General features: G+C 43.0%; 1 protein-coding gene across 1 annotated transcript; it reads right to left on the bottom strand.

The window, feature by feature from the left end:
* Positions 1-1484: 1484 nt before the first annotated feature.
* CMTM6 (CKLF like MARVEL transmembrane domain containing 6) lies at positions 1485-17047 on the bottom strand. The gene is made up of 4 exons (XM_063124948.1): positions 16883-17047; positions 6060-6251; positions 4614-4712; positions 1485-2509 (listed from the first exon to the last, which is right to left on the bottom strand). Exons 1-4 carry the CDS (start codon positions 17015-17017, stop codon positions 2360-2362), a joined length of 576 nt encoding a protein of 191 aa, XP_062981018.1. The 5' UTR covers positions 17018-17047; the 3' UTR covers positions 1485-2359.
* Positions 17048-18864: the final 1817 nt, after the last annotated feature.

The following is an 18864-nucleotide window of genomic DNA, read 5'->3' as shown; positions in this document are numbered from 1 at the left end:
TCAATGTACATGCTTGACCACGCTTCCTTCATTGACCACGCTTCATCTACAACATCTCTTGCAGTGACATGGGCTGCTATGCCAAGAGGCTTGAGCAACCACAGGTTTACTTATTGTCATGAACATCACACATCTGGACTTTGAACTCAACGTCTTACCAGCAGAATTCTACAATCCTCAATATTTAATTCATACACAAGGGAAATACTGTGAGAGAATCACAATTTTAAACATCTTATGAATAAGATTTGAAGGGAGAAATGAAGATTTCTTTTTAAACTTAATAAAATTAACTGGTCCTTTTATATTTTCAGCAGTAGTAAAGCAGTATATCTCCTTTTATATCTTTTAGCAGTAGTTACAAAGTTGTTTCCTTCTCAGTGGATTTTCTCTCTCTACCTTTTTCTAGCAGGCTGTTTATTTCTACTTCTTAAAACTTTAACAGTTCTTTTGAAGTTCTAAAAAATGGCAAATGCAGATTTGTACTTACTTCAATTTACAGCTGAATTTAGATACAAAATAAGCTGCATTTCCGCCACCACTTGGCAACGGGAATGCCAGATCTCCGTGCAATGCGTCTCTCCTCCCTCCTCCCCACAGAATGGCGGTGCCCCAGTAAGGTCAGAGTTAACCAGTGCTGCCATTCGGTGGGGAGGGCCGAGGTGTGTGTGTGTGTGTGTGAGACGATAACTCCATGGAGTGGAAATAGTCCACTCCACAGAGCAGCACTTCCATGTTGCCCAAAGGCGCCCTGGAAATAGCCATCCGTGGGCTAAAGTGTTGTCCGAACGCACCCACAGCCTGGGTTTACACAACCCGTTAATCCACCCAGTGTGGGTTGTTGTTGAACTGTGGGTTATTGGGCCTGTTCAGGCAACACACTGAGCCATGGTTAGGCCACTAACCATTTTGCAGCAAATGGTTAGTGAGCGTGTTTAAACTATGATTATGTAGCCACCATGGTTAGGAATGGTTCACACAACATACTAAGTCATGGTTCACACAACACGTTAAGCCATAATGTTTAGCTCAAAATGCTTAATCACTGTGCCTTAGCGTGTCCTCTGAACAGGGCCATAATGTTGTCTGAAGGCAGCATGTTTTCCACAGTGTCACTCATTAACCATGCAGGATGGGTTGTTATCCATCCCAAACAACCGAACAACAAGCCATGGATTCTCAAGGTGGCTTATTTGAGAAAAATAAATGTGCTACATGGATAGCAAGACTCCCTGAGGAAAATGCGCTGCATTCAGACAACACAATAACTCACCCTGTGGAAAACACACTGTGTTCAGGCAACACAAAAACCCATGGTGGGTTAGTAGGTTACGTGATATCAATTATTTTTATTGTGAAGAATCTTACATACTAAGAGTGATCTCAATTCTCCAAATGCTGGTCTTTATGTAGCCAAAACCGCACCAGGCACATACAAGTGGGAAGCTTGGAGAATACCAAAGTATGCAGAAGCACAAAAAATATTTAGGAAAATTGTCCAGCGAAGAGAGAAATGACCTAAAACAGTTCAGTAGGCATCGAATGCTGGCTGAATGGGACAGGGGAAACTAGTAGGGAGGTGGAATGGTGTGTCTGGAATCCTGAACAGGGAGTATTTCAGACTGCAACAATTTGTTGCAAGTCCAACTTGTACTATAAAATCCTGATTGCTCAAAATAGCATCAATAAAAACCTCAAGAGTTTATTTAAGTTTGTGGTCAGGAAGATGGCTGATGCAATAGAAGAGGGAAAACAAAGTTCCCCTAGGTGAAGAATTTGGAGTGTATCCAGACCAGCCTGCATGTGTGTGTTGCACAGACTACGCTACATCATGGGTCTTATCATTGTGTTTTTCTCCACTTTCTAGTTTTTTCCTGTAAAAAAACATACCAAAAAAAAACAAAACCCTCTCGTTCAGTAAGTCTGCACAGAAGCCTCGCACAATCCCTCTCTTTTAAGCTATTGTCCCATTCCTCCTTCATTACTGGTACCTTTTCACTTATTAAACAAATTTTGTTCTGAATTTGTACCACAGCACCCAGCCTCTTTCTCATCTATTCTCTACATTTATTTTAGCAGAAGCCACATAATAAGCTTCACAATCCCATCTAAAGATTTCCTTCTTTTGCGACATGTAGACGTACGAAGTTGAATGGTTGCAACTGTGCGAATCCAGTGCTATTGAAAGGAATGGTGGAGATCCCAATTCAGGTCCGGTATACATACAGGAATGTGCAAAGATGCACTAGGGCAGCAATTACAAAACTGAAATAAAATGTAACCATCTGAACACATTTTAAAAGGCAGAATCGTTTCAGTTTCACTCAGCATCTAATAATAAGAAGTAGTGGTTTAGAGCTTAGACTTGCTGGTTATTCAGTGGCTGATTCTCCGTTACATTCTGCGTACTGGCTGTGTTTTCTTGTCTCTCTGTTTTTGCTTTACACTGCTGGCGAAACATTTGGCCGGCATCCACAACAAATGCTACACTTGCGAAATATCCAAATACCTGTTAAATGAAGGGAGAGAGGAATCTATGCATAAACGTCAGTTGAAATTCAAAAGCCTACAAGAATAGCCTTAGGATCTCTGGGTACATTTACCCTTTGAGCTGAGCGTGTGTGACAATGGCTAATGCACAGAAGGGCATTTCTCAGCTTGTGAAAAAGAGTTTCGGCTGCAGCCAACAGGCAGTACAAGTTAAGGATGTGAAAGAATGGAGAGGGAGAATTAGAGGGTCCAGGAAGATTTACAGGAAGAAGAGAGGAGGAAATCTCTAAGTGAATAAAACTAAGACCAACAGCCATCTCATGGCAGTGTGAGCTGTAGCACTGCCTCCAGGGCCATATGCTGCATCGTCTTGATTCAGCATGAGCTGTGGAAAGTGGGTGGCACTCTTCTCTGCACATACGCATGCCAGCACTACAGACTTCCTAAAGTATGAAACATTAATTAAAGCACACTAAGTTATGCATTCTGCTTCCCTGCTGCTCATCACCAGCAGAAGCAAAACTTGTATTGCTTGCTACACTGACTGAAAGCCCTTCTTTTGCAACAGCAGAACCTCCAGTTGTATTTATTTCCTCACATGCTTTCTGTGTTGGCATGACACACCTCTGTTATCCTGTTATTTCCTTCAGCTTCTTTCTTGGCTTATTGTCACAGAGCACCCGTTAAGAGCTTTTGCGCATTGCATCTTCCTGCAGCACGTATGTATATCCTCTTCTCTTGAGCACTCCGCTGCTCTATGCACCTTTGAGGGCAAGTTTAGATTTAAAGTGGGGGGTGGGGTTGTTCAATTGTGCCAAGTTTGTACTCGGCCTAGTTGCACACTGTCTTAAGTGCTGATAATGCTACTGAGCTGTGCAAAATTGTAAGGAAGGACCAGCACTTTTGCAAGATGAGTATGTATAACAAATATAAACATGTTTTAAAGGTTTATTTTTTAAAAAAAAGGGAGGGATGGACAATGACCAAGATGAAAGGCATAGCACTAAGGGATATCATGGCAAGGTTAGTACCTATTCTCCAAGATCTCCATTTTAACACCAGAAAAACAATCCTGGCAGGATATGGCATTTGGTGCAGACCGTTAAAAAAAACTAGTGCTGTTTATTGCACAAAAATCAGTGAACGTATGCCTAGAGCAGGGGTAAGCCACCTCCCCCCAACCCAAGGGCCACATCCATATTTGCATGATACACACAAAACACACACACACTTCCCCTCATCTCAGTGTGGAGCAATGGGGAGGTTTAAACCTCACTTTCCTGCATGTTGAGATCAATCCATGACTGACGGCCTCAATCAACAGGGCAGGAAGCAAGGCATACAGTTTAAATGGGAACTTGAACTATGCACCTTCTTCCCCATTTAAATTGCGCCCCTGACATCTCTCCAAATAGCAGTTCGTCAAGCTGGCAGGAGCGTGGTTGTGTGGGGAAGATGGCATGCCAGGATGGCTCTACTCAAGCACCATCTTCCCCAGTGCAATAGCAACAGCAACACAGGGGGGGATTTGGCCCCATGAGTGGGGACAGCACCATGGCTGGACATGCAGAAGGCCTCCAAGGGTTGCATATGACCTGTGGCAGGCCCTTATGTACCCTAGAGTCAACAAGCACCAATGTGAACTTTAGGAAGTTTTAAGTAATCGGTGTCCCAATTTTAAATTGTCAGTCCAGGATAACTCAACTCATAAAATGACCTGAATCGCAAACACTTTTCTATAGAAACAAAAGGTGTTATCTGAAGACAGGTATACAATGAACATGAAAGGAAGATAAGACCGAGATTGTAGAGAGGGATAAGATCCACAAACATTTTTCTTCCTAATGGGCCAATAATAGGGAGCTTCCTGTGGGGGAGAGCGGCAGGAGAGAGCCATATGCTAGGAAAGCAGCTGTCTTTGGTGAGTTTTTAAGTTATGTCACATCAAAGGTTTTTCATTAGATCTTAAGGTCCCAGTAATAACAGTTTCCTATCGCACTCCTATTACATTACCTTTCCCACACTTTTCTGCAGGCCCAAAAGATAAGGGCTGAACATTTAAATTGATTCTACGTGCAAAGTATAGAATGTAAATAATAAAGAGAAAATGGTCATGCACTTACAAGAGCAGCAGTTTCAATTGGGGACTTGTCACTGGTTGCAGAAAACACAATTGAAGCTAGTAAAAAACAGGCCCCCACTACTGACGTGATCCAGAAATCCTACAATAGAGGGGGGGGGGGAGAACATTACAGCTAGTATCAGAACTGTTAACAGGAAGTTTGGAAGTGAAAAATGTGCATTAGGGACACAGGATAGTAAAACATGCTCATAATAAGGTACAGTTGTTTTAAATCACGGGTGTTGAACCTCAGGCCCATGAGCCAAATCCAGCCCTCTAAGGTCCCCCACTTGGCTTCTCCCCCAACTATTGATTGGTGGTTTCCTAGCATACGTGTGTTTTCCCCTATTCTAAAGGTTATAATAATACTTCTCCTAAGGTGTAATTACAGGCAGTAAGAACTTTAAGCTAAAATAGGCTGGTATTCGGGGTATTTTTTGTATTTTGGCCCCACCCACCTCTGGAATGTGGCCCCTTACAGCTTCTCAAAAAATGGATTTGGCTCTCAGGCTGAAAGAGGTTCAACACCCCTGCTTGACCACGAGGAAAGGAGGACAGGGCTCCTGAATCTTTAACAGTTGTATTGAAAGGTGGTTTCAGCAGGTGTCATTGGTATGCATGCAGCACCTGGTGAAATTCCCTCTTCATCACCACACTTAAAGCTGCAGGAGCCCTGCCCTCAGTGACCAGATACAAAAAAGGGCAGGGGTCCTGCAGCTTTCACTATTGTGAGGAAGAGGGCATTTCACCAGATGCTGCATGCATACCAATAACCGGCTGAAATTACCTTTTCTATACAACTATTAAAGATTCAGAAGCCTTGTCCTCCTTTTCATATGGTCACTCTACTTTAAACACAGATTAACTTGTAACCTCTATAGATAAAAATGCTTTTGTAAACTCATGCAAACAGAAAAACTTGACAGACTAAGATCCCCATATAATTCGTACTCATTCCCATCTCTCATATACCATCAACCAACCTTCTATATGCTCAGTAGCATATAGAAGGTTGACATGCAAAATATGCTGGGTCATTGAGACAGAGCTACACATTTCTTCTATTCTGCCTAATACCATCACTGGTCTGTGCAGCAGGGAATAAGATTAACATGCCATCATTATTTGAATCTATGACTGACGCTATGCAGTTACAAACTATGAAATCCAACTTCGAGGGAGGTGAAGCACACAGGTAACCCACATGGAAAAAAACAGCTTCAAAATAAACTACCACAACTTTTCCTTGTTGGACAGGTTCGATGGCTCCCAGCTAAAATTCCCCCTCAGTGTATTAACATGAAATGTTGTAAGTTGCCAATACATGTTTAGACTGTCCATATTGCTACTCTTCTTGGATCCTTTAAGGAAAACATCAAAGCAATTGAGTAATCCTGAGAATGCATAGACCACAGTAGTAACAAATGCAAAAGGAGTCTCTCTTTACCAACTGTGCTATGTTGTTCTTCCCAATCTTGTCATGGAGAGTCTTGCCATGCACATAAAGGCAATATAAGATCAGGATCAGGATACTCAAGAGGAGAGCACAGCAGCTGACAAATTCAAAGAAGTAAAGACCACCACACATGGTGCACTGATTCACAACTTCTTCAAGCAGAAAGGCTAGGAAGGACAGGCCCTGTTGGAAAAGAAAGGATGGTCACTGGCTGTTAGATAATCCATTCAATGGGGCAGTTAGCAGACTGCATGATCTCAAGTGATGGTTAATGTATAAAAACGTTTTTAGCATACAGAGTGTTTTACAATCACTATCTTTACCAATCATGTAAGAGATTTTCTTTTTTAAAAAATCCTTTTTCTCAAGTATGGGACTTGGGTTCAGAGAGAGGGTTTTGCCTAAATCTACCCAGAAAGTTCAAGACTCCACTGGGAATTGAATCCAGATCTTCCAAGTGGCATGGGTTAGAAATTTATCCATAGAGCCACATTTAGTCCTCTTTTTAAGGAAAGCTCCTGTTCCCACAATTGTTAAGAGGTTGCAGCAGTTGGTTTCTTCCCTTCAAGAGGAACACTGAGAGTCAGGAGAAGGGGGAAATGCAACAGTTGCCTCTTTGTAACTACATCATATTTCTCTCTCTCTCTCTCTCTCTCTCTCTCTCTCTCACACACACACACACACACACACACACACACACGGAACAAATTGTTCGCCAACATAGGCCACTGCACCAAATACATGAAATATTACAGAATCTGAAGGGGAAAACATACATCTGAAAATAACAGATAAACTGGGAAATAAATAATAACACCATATTGGAAGAAATGTTGTGCTTCTCATTTGAAAAAGAAATCTCAGCGTTATGGAGCGTCCGGACATTCAATTCTCCTGCAACTTTAGTGGCAAGCTGGAAAGTTCCTCAAAGGTGCATGAAATAAAAGAAGATATAGTGGCATGTTTTTGCAAGCCCATTGAACTGTGCATATTCTTGGGAATAAGTGCAGGTGATTCTTATCCCAAACCCTGTCCCATGTCTTGAACTGACAATGCTGCTAAGCCAAGGGAGGGTCCCTATAATTCTCTTCTATCTCTGAAAACAAAGCAAAAATGATTTTCAAATGTGTGTTTTCTAATACATATAGGAAATGCCAAGCTGTCTCCAGATTCTCCATTTCCCCCATCCTTCTCCTGCATACAATATCACCTGCATACAAAGGACTTTTCAGATGGTGGAAAGCCCTCCCTAGATAGACATGCCTGGCACCTATACCATAGTGTTTTCTGCACTAGGAGAAGCCTTTGCACTTTTTTATCCTCTGCTGCTTGTTTTACTTTGGTTTTATCCTCTGCTGTTTTTCTTTTCATATATTTTATTTATTATATTTCTATATTGCTCCATAACTGAAGCTCTCTGGATAGTTAGGGTTAAAAACCATTAAAATAATCATACATCATACAAAGTACAAAAACCATTTACTTAAGCATAGAAACGAAAAGCATAACCGAAAAACAACATATATCTTACATGTGAGTAGGCATGCAGAGTCTTGCCCTGCCTACCTGTGAGTAGACATGTTGCTCATGCTTACCTCTGAGTAGACATACAGAGGCTTGGTATTTGGATGCTATTGGAAAGTGCTTCTGAATGAGTCAGTCCTTACTTATGAGTAGACATGCAGAAGCCTTCTCCTGCTTACTTCTGAGTACACTTAAAATTGATAACAAACACATTTCAGCCCCGCCCACTTTGCCTTTGGCCATACCCACAGATGGAATGCCCCCCTGAGACCTTTCCTTGATTGGAATTTGGCCCTCAGGCTGAAAAAGGTTCCCAACTTCTGCTTTATATGCTACCCTATTTCCAATACATACACACAGGGGTTGGGGAGAGTGATTTGTATTTTGTCACTTGCGCCTGGCCTGGACAGAAATGCATGCACAATCCAATCCAATGGGTCATTCCACACTGAGAGCAGCTTGGAGCATTCTCACCCATAAGCATGCTCCAAGTGACCCAAACACAGACTCTTTGTCATAATCCCTAAATATTGGAACTGTAATACTAGACCTAACCAATGACAAACCATAAAACTGTGTTATGAAATAAGGTGTTTTTAAAATATATAGAGAGACAATCAAGTCAAGAAGGTTAGTTATCCGCTCTTGGCTACTTCAGACAAGAAAACTCCCACTTGTTGAGTGTATCCTGCTCACAGAAATGCTGTGATCTTTCAGGAGCACTTCCTCTGATTATGTAAGTAGACTGCCTACATCATAGGTAGGCAGGTTTTCAGGCTTACTGGGTTTATTTTGTGGGTTTTTAATAGAAGCCCAAAGTTCACCAGCCAGAGTCAGATTCAAAATATTAACTTGGGGTGATGGTGAATGAATATACACTTAGAATTAAAGAACAGGGTGCCTCTGAGCACATGCTCATCCTGGAAATCTGTTTTCAGTACCAGAACAAAGATCACAATCCTTCACACACAAATCCACTCCCCAAATTTCAACAACCAGATTTAGAAAACATTTGTTCTAATTGTTGCTTATTTATTAAACATTAGAAGTTAGAAACCCTTGCCAATCTACTACAAATCAACCAGGCATCTACCAAAATAGATCTTCACCTACCTTCTCATGCCCCTGGTCGAGATGACCTGTTTTTGGCACAATTAAGCCCCCAAATATTAACACCAGCATGAGCTCTTAATCATCTTTCTGCTATGTTTGCACCTGAGATGTACACATCCATTAAATTCAATAGTAAAGGGCTGCAATAAACACAGACTCTTTGTCATAATCCCATCAGTATTGGAACTGTAATACTAGACCTAACCAATGACAAACCATAAAACTGTGTTATGAAAGAAGGTGTTTTTAATATATAGACAATCAAGTCAAGAAGGTAGCAATAAAAATGGTTGGACAGCTACTCCAGTAAGACACAGAACCTGCAAATGCTGAATCTCTCAGTTTCTGCTCGGTAAACAGGGCATGATTAAATATGCTCCCTTCAACACTTTTTTTTTTTTAAAAAAAAGGTTACTATCACATAAGATGATGCAATGGGGAGCATTTCCCTATGCATTCCTCCAACCCTAAGCAAAGAGCAGTCATCATTCCTGGTCCTACACACAAGGCCTATGACAGATAAAATGGCACCATTGTTATTCCATCAGGAGCAGCAACATTGGCTACTTCTGCATAGGTTCAAAGCCAGATGGTGGCACAAACAGTTTATGGTTCTGATCTTTTTCAGGGAAGAGATTACATCTTCTTTTGCATTTCTTATTTGGACAGATTTCAGACTTCAACCCATTCATATAAAAAGTTGCACATACTCACAACGGGATTATTCCCCATTAAGATTTCACTTCCTTTCCTAAAAGGCACTCAGCTGTTATCTCCATAATCAATTTCCTTAGTAGGAAAACTGCATTCTGACCATCAATGACATCCTGCCACAAACATGAGTTCATTTCCTAACTTATATTTAGTCTAGGAGCTAAATAGTTCCTTTAGTTTAGGAAGTGCTGTATTTTAGGATAGTTCTATTTGAACATTAAAACACATGTTAACATCTGATCTCCTCACCAGACACAGATAGACCATTTTACATGGAGCCCAAGCAACGTAAAACCATGACATTTGAAGCACAAAGGAAGATGCAAGGAATGGTGTGACAGAGAATTTACAGAAGAGAAGGTGTCACTGCTAAGTACAGTCTGTACTGTGAAAAAGAAACAAAGGAAGTTTTTCTTTCCCATTTGTGTCCAAAGCTAGCAGATGCCTTGCATTTCAGGATGGAACCACTATGACTTTCCTTCTAGCACTAAGAAAATCAATGAGAATAAACAGGCCTGGTTCGGATGACAAGATAATCAATTGGGTGGGGGGAGACGCAACTGTCCATTGAGTTGATTATTGTGTCCTGGGGACACACACACACACACAGCGCACAATACGTTATTTTGTTCATTTAAACAATGTGGAAAAACAACAGCCTGCTCAATTGCTTATCAAATAATCAATTGATTAAAATGTTGTGTGGAGGGCTCTCTCCCATGTCGAGTGCACTATTCCATAGATGATAGAGTTCTCTGGCAAGAGTGGCCAAAAACACCCTGGACTCACAATGGCTGATGGGATAGGGTCAGGAGGACTGAGGGAGGAAGGAGCACCAGCCAGCCTGAAGGATGATGGGACTTTCAGCCACGCGATGAGGGGAGGGGCAACATGTCATGTGGGGAGTACTGGCAAAATAATGAATGGTGAGTGTGCTATTCCCCCCTCGGTTGCCTAATATGTTGTCCAAACCAGGCCATAGTTTAAATCTGGATCTGTCACAGCATTAATAGGATTATTTGTTCTTTTGTTAAACAACTCTGATTCTAATGTGTAACTGTAAAAGGAAATATTCCATCTTCCCAAATGTTATGAAAAAATATTTTTACATATAATTTTCCTTTCAATGATGCAGGCCACTTTCATGTGTTACATTTTAAGTTTAATCTATTACATTCATTGGTTGAAAACTCTATTAAGTAAGAGAAACAGTAAAAAAAATTCACTAGCTGGGTTTATTTACTGCCAAAAGTACCTCTCAAAAATGCCATACTTGTAGTAATTTCTGCAGTACTTGAAACTACAATCTTAGAATGACTAGTAGTATATGTTATCTTGACTATCAAAAACAGGTGTTCATAAACATGAAGAAAGAATAGAAAGGAAGTGCAGAAACAACACAGCAGAGTGATGACAAAAACATAAGCAATACCAGGAAGTTCAGTGGAGGGATGCATTGTGCAAGTTGATTAGTTAGAAAACACTAAAGTAAATTCCATCTTCATTTGACAAATAGGAACCACAAAGTGAATTGAATTATGTCTCAGTGCTGTTTATCCATCATCATTAACAGACACAGCAGAGCCAGTATCCAAATCAACACTGCCACTAGCTTAAGTTACGTTGCACTTGTGTGAGCAGCCTCTAGCACAATGCTAATAGTGTTTGCTGGCATAATGGGTTTCCCCAGAAAATCTGTTAAGCCAGCAAATGTTTTGGGGCTGTTCACTAGAGGTCGCTTACGCAAGTATAACATGATTTACGTTAGCTGTACTGTTGACTTGGATACTGCCACAGGACTGCAAAAGTATTCAATGCTTTTTGGAAATAAATTGTTCAGAAGCTAACATGCAAAATTTAGCCCTGAACTCTCCAGACCCAGTGCCAGGGATATGCTTTACATGTCCTGTACAAATTAGGGCATATATTAATCTTGCTAAAAACTCAATAGAAAAAGGTCACACTTTTCTACAGAACTCCTGCATTTTTACCATATGGTAGAAACTTGCTTCCCAAGAGCAAAACTTGAAATGGTTTGCTTTTCATCACTGAAGTGCTCAGCATACACGTGCAACACAATGGTGCTGAAAAAAAATCCACTTACTGCTTGAGAACTATATGTTGGAGGCCCTGAAACCAGAAAAGGATTCTATTAGCTTCACTGACACCAGGTACTATAAAGAATGACTTGCAAACTGTGTGTGTGAGACAAGGCCAATCTCTAACAATCAGTAAGATCAGTCCATAGCTCCCTAGGGAAAAAGTTCCAGCAGTCACTTGCATCAGTGTTAATCTGTTGTAGCAAGAATAACACCGAGTCTTATGGCATCTTAAAGATGAACAAATTTATTATGGCATAAGCTTTCATGGATTAGCAGCTGATGAAGTAGACACTATTCTACAAAAGCTTCAGTCACAAAGAGTTTGTTAGTCTTTAAGATGCCAAAGACACTGTTGGTATTCAATGTATGTGCAGTAGGTCAGGCGCTCCAGCCTAACCTTGGAACCAGGAACTTTCTTGGGTGGCATGCATGTAACATGCAGATATACATTACAAGTTTGTCTTCTGTAATGCATCTGAAGAAGGATATAAACACACTGCAGGAAGCAGCAGATAGGCCCAGAAGCAGATACAGAGTAGAGCATAAATGTATTTTGAGAAATACCCCCTGTGTAGGATCTTAGCTAGGGACACTATTCAACAGTTCTATGACCATAAGATCTCAGGTAGATATTATGAAAGGTGGTATATAAACACCTTAGGGTGCAATCCTATGCATGTTTAGACAGAACTAAGTCCTACAACTCCCAGCATTCCCCAGCCAACATGGGTCAACTTTCCCCTCCCACCCTTCCATGTGGTGCTTTAAATGGCACCCCACCCTGAAAATCAACTCAATCCTATGTATATTTAGACCAATAAAAGTTATGTAACTCCCAGCATTCCCCAGCCAGTAGTGCTGACTGGGGAATGCTGGGAGTTGTAAAAAAAATTCTGTCTTAAACACGAAGTATTTATTTATTTATTTATTTATTTATTTATTTATTTATTACATTTCTATACTGCTCAATAGCTGAACCTCTCTATTGTACCTTAAGTCTGCAATTTTATACAAACTCATTGTGCCTTACTTTTGACTAGACATGTATAGGACTATGCTGAAATACTGTTGCTGTTGCTGGACTTAATCTTCCCATCCCACCAGGGGCAAGGGGAATGTTCCAGGATTCAGACTTATCTCATTTGAATCACACAACTCTCAAGAATAGCCAGAGGGGGAATTCTGTTTGATGATAAAGCTGGCATTCAACATCTTAATGCCATTCTTAATGGCATCTTAATGGCATTCAACTTCCAAATTAGATTACTGCAATGCCCTCTACATGGGGCTGCCTTTGAAGACGGTCCGGAAGCTGCAGCTTGTGCAAAATGCGGCGGCCAGATTGATAGCTGGAACAGGGAGGTTTGAGCATGTAACACCGATTCTGGCCCGCTTGCATTGGCTGCCTATATGTTTCCGAGCCCAATTCAAGGTGCTGGTCTTAACCTATAAAGCCCTACATGGCTTGGGACCACAATACCTGATGGAACGCCTCTCCCGACATGAACCTACCCGTACACTGCGCTCAACATCTAAGGTCCTCCTCCGAGTGCCTACTCCAAGGGAAGCTCAGAGGATGGCAACAAGGGAGAGGGCCTTTTCAGTGGTGGCCCCCCGACTGTGGAATGATCCCCCCGATGAGGCTCGCCTGGCGCCAACATTGTTATCTTTTCGGCGCCAGGTCAAGACTTTTCTCTTCTCCCAGGCATTTTTAACAGCATTTTAACAGCATTTAACAACGTTAAGTTTGTTTTTAATGGACCCCACAATTGTTGTTTTTAAATGGATACTGTTGTTTTTATACTGTTTTTATGTGTGTGTGTGTTGTTGTTGTTTTTAAATTGTATACTTTTAATGTTTACTATTTTTAAATGTTGTAAACCGCCCAGAGAGCTTCGGCTGTGGGGCGGTATATAAATGTAATTAAATAAATAAATAAATAAATCTTAAACAGGAATCCACCCAAAGAAAGTAATATATCACACATATCACGTATTACACAATTTTTAATAATATCACCACTGTTCCAGTAGATTCAAATGGCCTCTGCTCACGCACTTTAAAAGTGAAACTGGTCTCTCATTAAAAGTTATCATTCTCTCTTTCAGCCGATATAGGAATTGTTACTTCCCCAAATGCCAGAGAGTATATAATGCTACGGTAATAAAGGTGGGTGAAGCACAGTAGCCCTATCAAGGTATACATCCATCACCAAGATTAAGAGTACGGAAGTTCCAAACACAATAACCCATTTTATCACTAACAGAAAAATCAGTGAAGTCCTTCAGGCAGTGTAGGCATATTCACAGGATATGCAATCTATTCATATGACTGTCATGTGCACAGTAAACATGCACTGCAGGGGGAGGGGAGCTAGGTTGCAATAAGACCTGCCCCCAGCCTACACACCTTCACAGTGCTGTTAGTACACACAGTATGTGAGGCTGGGATCTTTGCTTCTGCAGTGTTCCTGATGTGCACAGTCAGGGCTGGCCTTGGGTGAGCTGGGTGGTCGCCCAGGGAGCAGAGCTGAGGGGAGCATCAACCTACGCTGAGTGGGGTGCCAGGCTGAGCTCAGTGGGTGTTTGTTTTTTCAATATACTTTCAGCAGTGAACTAGGGTGGCAAAAAGCAAGTGTTTGTGACTTTGTTTTCAAGGTTCTACAGGTTGTTTGGGTACTAACTACAAAAATGATCTTCCTTCAATTAGCTTTAAAGTATGTTTCTTTTTCCATTTCTACTTTGATGTCACTTGTAATACACAAACACTACAAAGCTTCTGGGGGGCAGGGGGAGTGGGGCAATTTGTCATAGGACACCACAAAGCAAGGGGCCTCCTGCCCCAGTTCTTGAGCATATCATTGGCCCCTGCCCTGACTGTGCCCCACTGCTCACCAGAATGCTCAATATTTTGTTTGAAGTTTTCATAAAAAGAAGAAATGGTATATTCGAAGGTAAGGTGGCACTGAATTTCCATATGTAATTGTGGCATAATGGAACATCTCCCCGGTCATAATGAAGTAAACATTTTACATAGCTGTGTATGAAACAGAATAGATGCTAATTTGAAGCTTAAGATGGCTGAAAGGCCGGAAGGGAGGGGGCTGCTTATTAGTTAGGCCTGCAGCCCAACTGTAAAGTAGTCTAAACCCATCACGGTAAGGTAAAATCTTTATGTCTGGGCAGCAACTGAGATAGACAGGCTTATGATTGGCCCAGGCCAAGTCCCAGTTACAGAGCTGGTTGTAAGTACAGAAGATACAGGGAAGACTTAAAGAAAGGATTCTGCGGCAGAGCTGGCGACCTCTTCTTGTCACAGAAAAACACCAGGCCCACTGGGGAAAGGGCTCAAGGAGTGAGGAAGTGAACACCAAGGAGTGTGTGAATGCCACCTAAGATTTCCAGGCAAGGTGCCACTAGAGAGTAATTTTCTATGGCAGTTACCACAGGGAAAGGTGTAGGAGTGGTGTGAGGCCAGGCCTTAAGGGAGGAATCTTTCCTGTGTGACTAGTGGAGAAGGTCTGCAGCAGACCATAACTGGAAGACCTGCGAGTCTGAGCTCCAGGAAGCAGAAAGCAGTTCTGCCAGAAGAGATTTGGAATTTGGAGGAGGTACTCAGGAGGAGCACAACCTGATTCCTATTCCTTTATCTCTGTGTAAGAAAAAAATGAAGCACATCTATCAATCTGTTTGATCCAATGGGTAAGAAGGAGCTGCAGCTGAGAATTCTCAGATGTAGTCTGTACATGCAATAATTTTTTGCATGAGACCCCCCCCCCCCGCTTTGTGTACATATGCACGGGTCCTTGCAGGGGGCAGCAGCAGCCCCCCTAACATTACACCTGCACCAGGCCCCAGAAACTTTCTGGGTAGCCCTGCAAGGCTGACCATGGGGGTGGGGGGACACCAAAGGCACTCCTCGCTCAGGGCATTATTTACCCTAGAGCCAGCCCTGTGCATAGTTTATACACATTTACAGACAGTACAGTGAACACAGTGGTTGTGGTGGGGTGGATCTTGTTGTCATTTCCCCACAGTATACATGCTCAATCGTGTGAACAGTGTGAATAAACGAAACGCAAGTCGAAATGTAAATTTAAGACCACAGCTGCATTTCTAAGCTGCATTATAGTAGCTATTCATATTTGCACAGAAAAGTACACAAGGAACTGCATTTAGTGTGAAGCTTCATGGCTCTTCTAGACCTATGGACGAAGGTTGTAGCTTAGTGGTAAAACACATGCTTTGCATGCAGAAGTTTCCAGGTCCAATCCCCAGCCTCTCTTGGAAGGGCTAGCAAAGATCCCTGTGTGTGAAACCCTAGACAGCTGCTGCTGCCAGTTAGTATTGTCCAGGGATGGGCCATGTCTGGACGTCAGACTCCAATGCCTATCAGCCCTAGCCAGCAGAGCCAATAGTGAGGCATGATGGGAGATGTAGTCCAACAACATCTGGAGAGCCACATGCTCCCCAGCCCTAGTGCAGGCAACACGGAGCTAGGTGGACGGATGGTCTGACTCTGTGTAAGGCAGCTTCCTATGTAAGCACCAGAAATTAAGGCAACCCAAGGGTGGCCTCACACTTTTGTGACAAGACATGATTGCTGCCTGCACACCACAGCGAACACAACAGCCTCTAAACAGCTTTCTTCAACCTTCAACCTGTTGGACAACCAACTCCCATATTTCGCCAGCCAGCATTATGGAAGTTGGTAGTCCAATGCATGTAGAGGGCACGAGGTTTTGGGAAGACTGGTCTAACAAAATAATTCCCGTGGACTATGTCGATGCGCTTATTGCTAGAAGCACTCAGTGTATTGGCTGGGATGGCAGCAGATAGTCATGAAGCCCCCCACCCTCTGGTAGTGGATGGGCTACTTACTCAAGGGTAGGAAAGGAGGACAGGGCTCCTGCATCTTTAACAGCTGTAGAGAAAAGGGAATTTCAGCAGGTGTCATTGTTATGCATGCAGCACCTGCTGAAATTCCCTCTTTGTCACAACAGTTAAAGCTGCAGGCGCTATACTAGTGACCAGATACAAAAGAGGGCAGGGCCCCTGCAGTTTCAACTGTTGTGATGAAGAGGGAATTTCACCAGGTGCTGCATGCATAACAATGACCCCTGCGAGCCCTGTCCTCCCTTCCATGTGGTCACCCTACTCAAAGGCGCCCTTTCGTGACACCCACCTTTTGTGGACCTTAGACGGCATCACCTCGCTGCCCAGATGTAGACGAGCTCGCGCCAATGAGGCGGGAGAAAGCCCACAAACAAGGGGAGGGAAAGCTAAACAAAACGAGAGGAGGCCCCGCCGGCAGCCCCTTTTCTTCCCTTCCTTCTTCCCTCCCGCCCGAGCACCGACTCACCAGTTGCAAAACCTTGAGGAAGAATCGCGGACGGCCCAGGTGGGCGATGGTGAAGCCGCAACTGGTGGGCCTCTTGCTCGCCGGCTGCTCGGCGGGGACGGTGGTTTCGGCGTAGACCTTCCCCTCGTTGTCCATGGCCGCGAAGGAAAAGAACGGAGGAGCGACTGCAGGTCCTGTGAAAGAAAACGAAAGGGGAAGGCGGCCCCGCCTCAGCCCAGCGGAAGGCGGGGCTGTGCCGTGCCTGCTTCCCAACCCGGGGACACAATAGCCTCGAGCAGCGGCAGCAGCACAGCAAGCAGGCGGCGGCGCTGCTGACCCGCAGCGGAATTCCCCAGCTCGCGTTGCGCGGGAGGGGGCAACGCTTCCCCCCCCTCCCCAGGCAAAATGGATCCTGGAAGCTTCGGCTAAGAACCTCCTCGCATACCTGAAGCGGATGGCAGCGCTTAGGCCACCATGAACGGGTCGGCCTTCAAGATGCCACGAGACTCGTTGTTGCGTTTGCTGCACCACGACCAGCCCGTTGGGAAAAGCAAAAGAAGGGCCGCCTCGCCCAGTTCTCACCGCGTTTGCTTGTTGCCCGTCAAGTCACCCTCTTACTGGGCTGCCTTGCAAAGCTGACAGCCTGAGCTCGCGCTCGGCCCTGGGAGAACCAACTTTTTCATGGCAGGAACGTGGGCAGCAATGACAGAGCGCGTTTCCTGCGCCAGTAACTAACCAGGATGCATCAGGCTTGAGCACCCTCATTGTTAGGAATCAAGCTGTACCCCAACAAGCTGCTTCTCCACTAACAGATCAGGAGCTCAATATTCCAACATTTGTAAAACTCATCTACGATACTAACGTCGTAACTTCTCTGCTTTCCAACATGCTCTGCTACGCTCCTGATCCTTATAATTTATGTTGTTATGCTTTTAACTGTATTTTTAAAAAGTTTATTTTATTATTTTAAACAAGTTAAAAATATATATTTTTGAACTCCTATGATTGTAACTGCTTGAGCACCATTTTCTTGATGGAAAGGCAGGGTACAAATTAAATATCTTTAAACAGTTATACATACATAGACACAGTTTCCATGACATGCTGGGCTCATCAGAGATTTGTTTAACCAACGATGAGTTTTGGTGCATACCTGGCAGGGACATACTAAAACACATGACAGTACTTGCCCATAGGGAAACCATACTTGCCCATAAGGAAACATAGGACAGTACTTGCCCATAAGGAAACATAAGGCAGTACTTGCCCATAGAGAAAGCATACTCGCCATTAGGGAAACAGGACTGTGTTTGTCCATAGGGAAACATAGGATAATATCTGCCCATAGGAAAAATATACCACCACATTGGGGAACCATACTTTCCCATAGGGAAAATATACTTGCCTATAGGGAAACATAAGATGGCACCTCCCTATAGTGAAACCATGGTTGCCCATAGGGGATACATGGCATTCTTAGCTGTATGAGCTCTATCATTCCAGTGTTGCACAGTTATAAGCCATAGTTTGAAATATAGCTGGTACTTACTGGGATTGGATGGTGTTGTGTTTAGTGTGTTCAAAGCATCACCCAGCCGTACCCTAACTAGTGCTGTGCCGAAAGTTTCTCATATGAAAATTTTAACCATTCTCATGAAAATTTGATAGAAAGGAAATTGCTTTCAAAAAGAAATTCAAAGGAGTAGAAATTCCAGAGAAATTCTCATGGATTTGGTTTAGGGTGCTTGTGCTTTCCTTACTTATGAGATGGCTGAGGACTGTGCATTATTGTCCTGTCGTTCATTGTACAACCATCTCTCTGACATCCTGTAGCCTCCTTGGCTTCCCACACTTCCTGCAAAGGGGAAGAGATCATGAATTTATTCCTCCCATTGGGCCTCTTCAGATCAGGAAGTGCAGGCAGCCTGGAAAACGGCACAGCAATAGAAAGATGTGTAATGGGGGGGGGGGGGACATGATTGTTTCCCTATGCGGAGCTATAT

This window comes from Elgaria multicarinata, chromosome 1, assembly GCF_023053635.1.
Source record: "Elgaria multicarinata webbii isolate HBS135686 ecotype San Diego chromosome 1, rElgMul1.1.pri, whole genome shotgun sequence".
NCBI classification, from domain to species: domain Eukaryota; kingdom Metazoa; phylum Chordata; class Lepidosauria; order Squamata; family Anguidae; genus Elgaria; species Elgaria multicarinata.
This window is presented reverse-complemented; position numbering and strand designations above follow the sequence as displayed.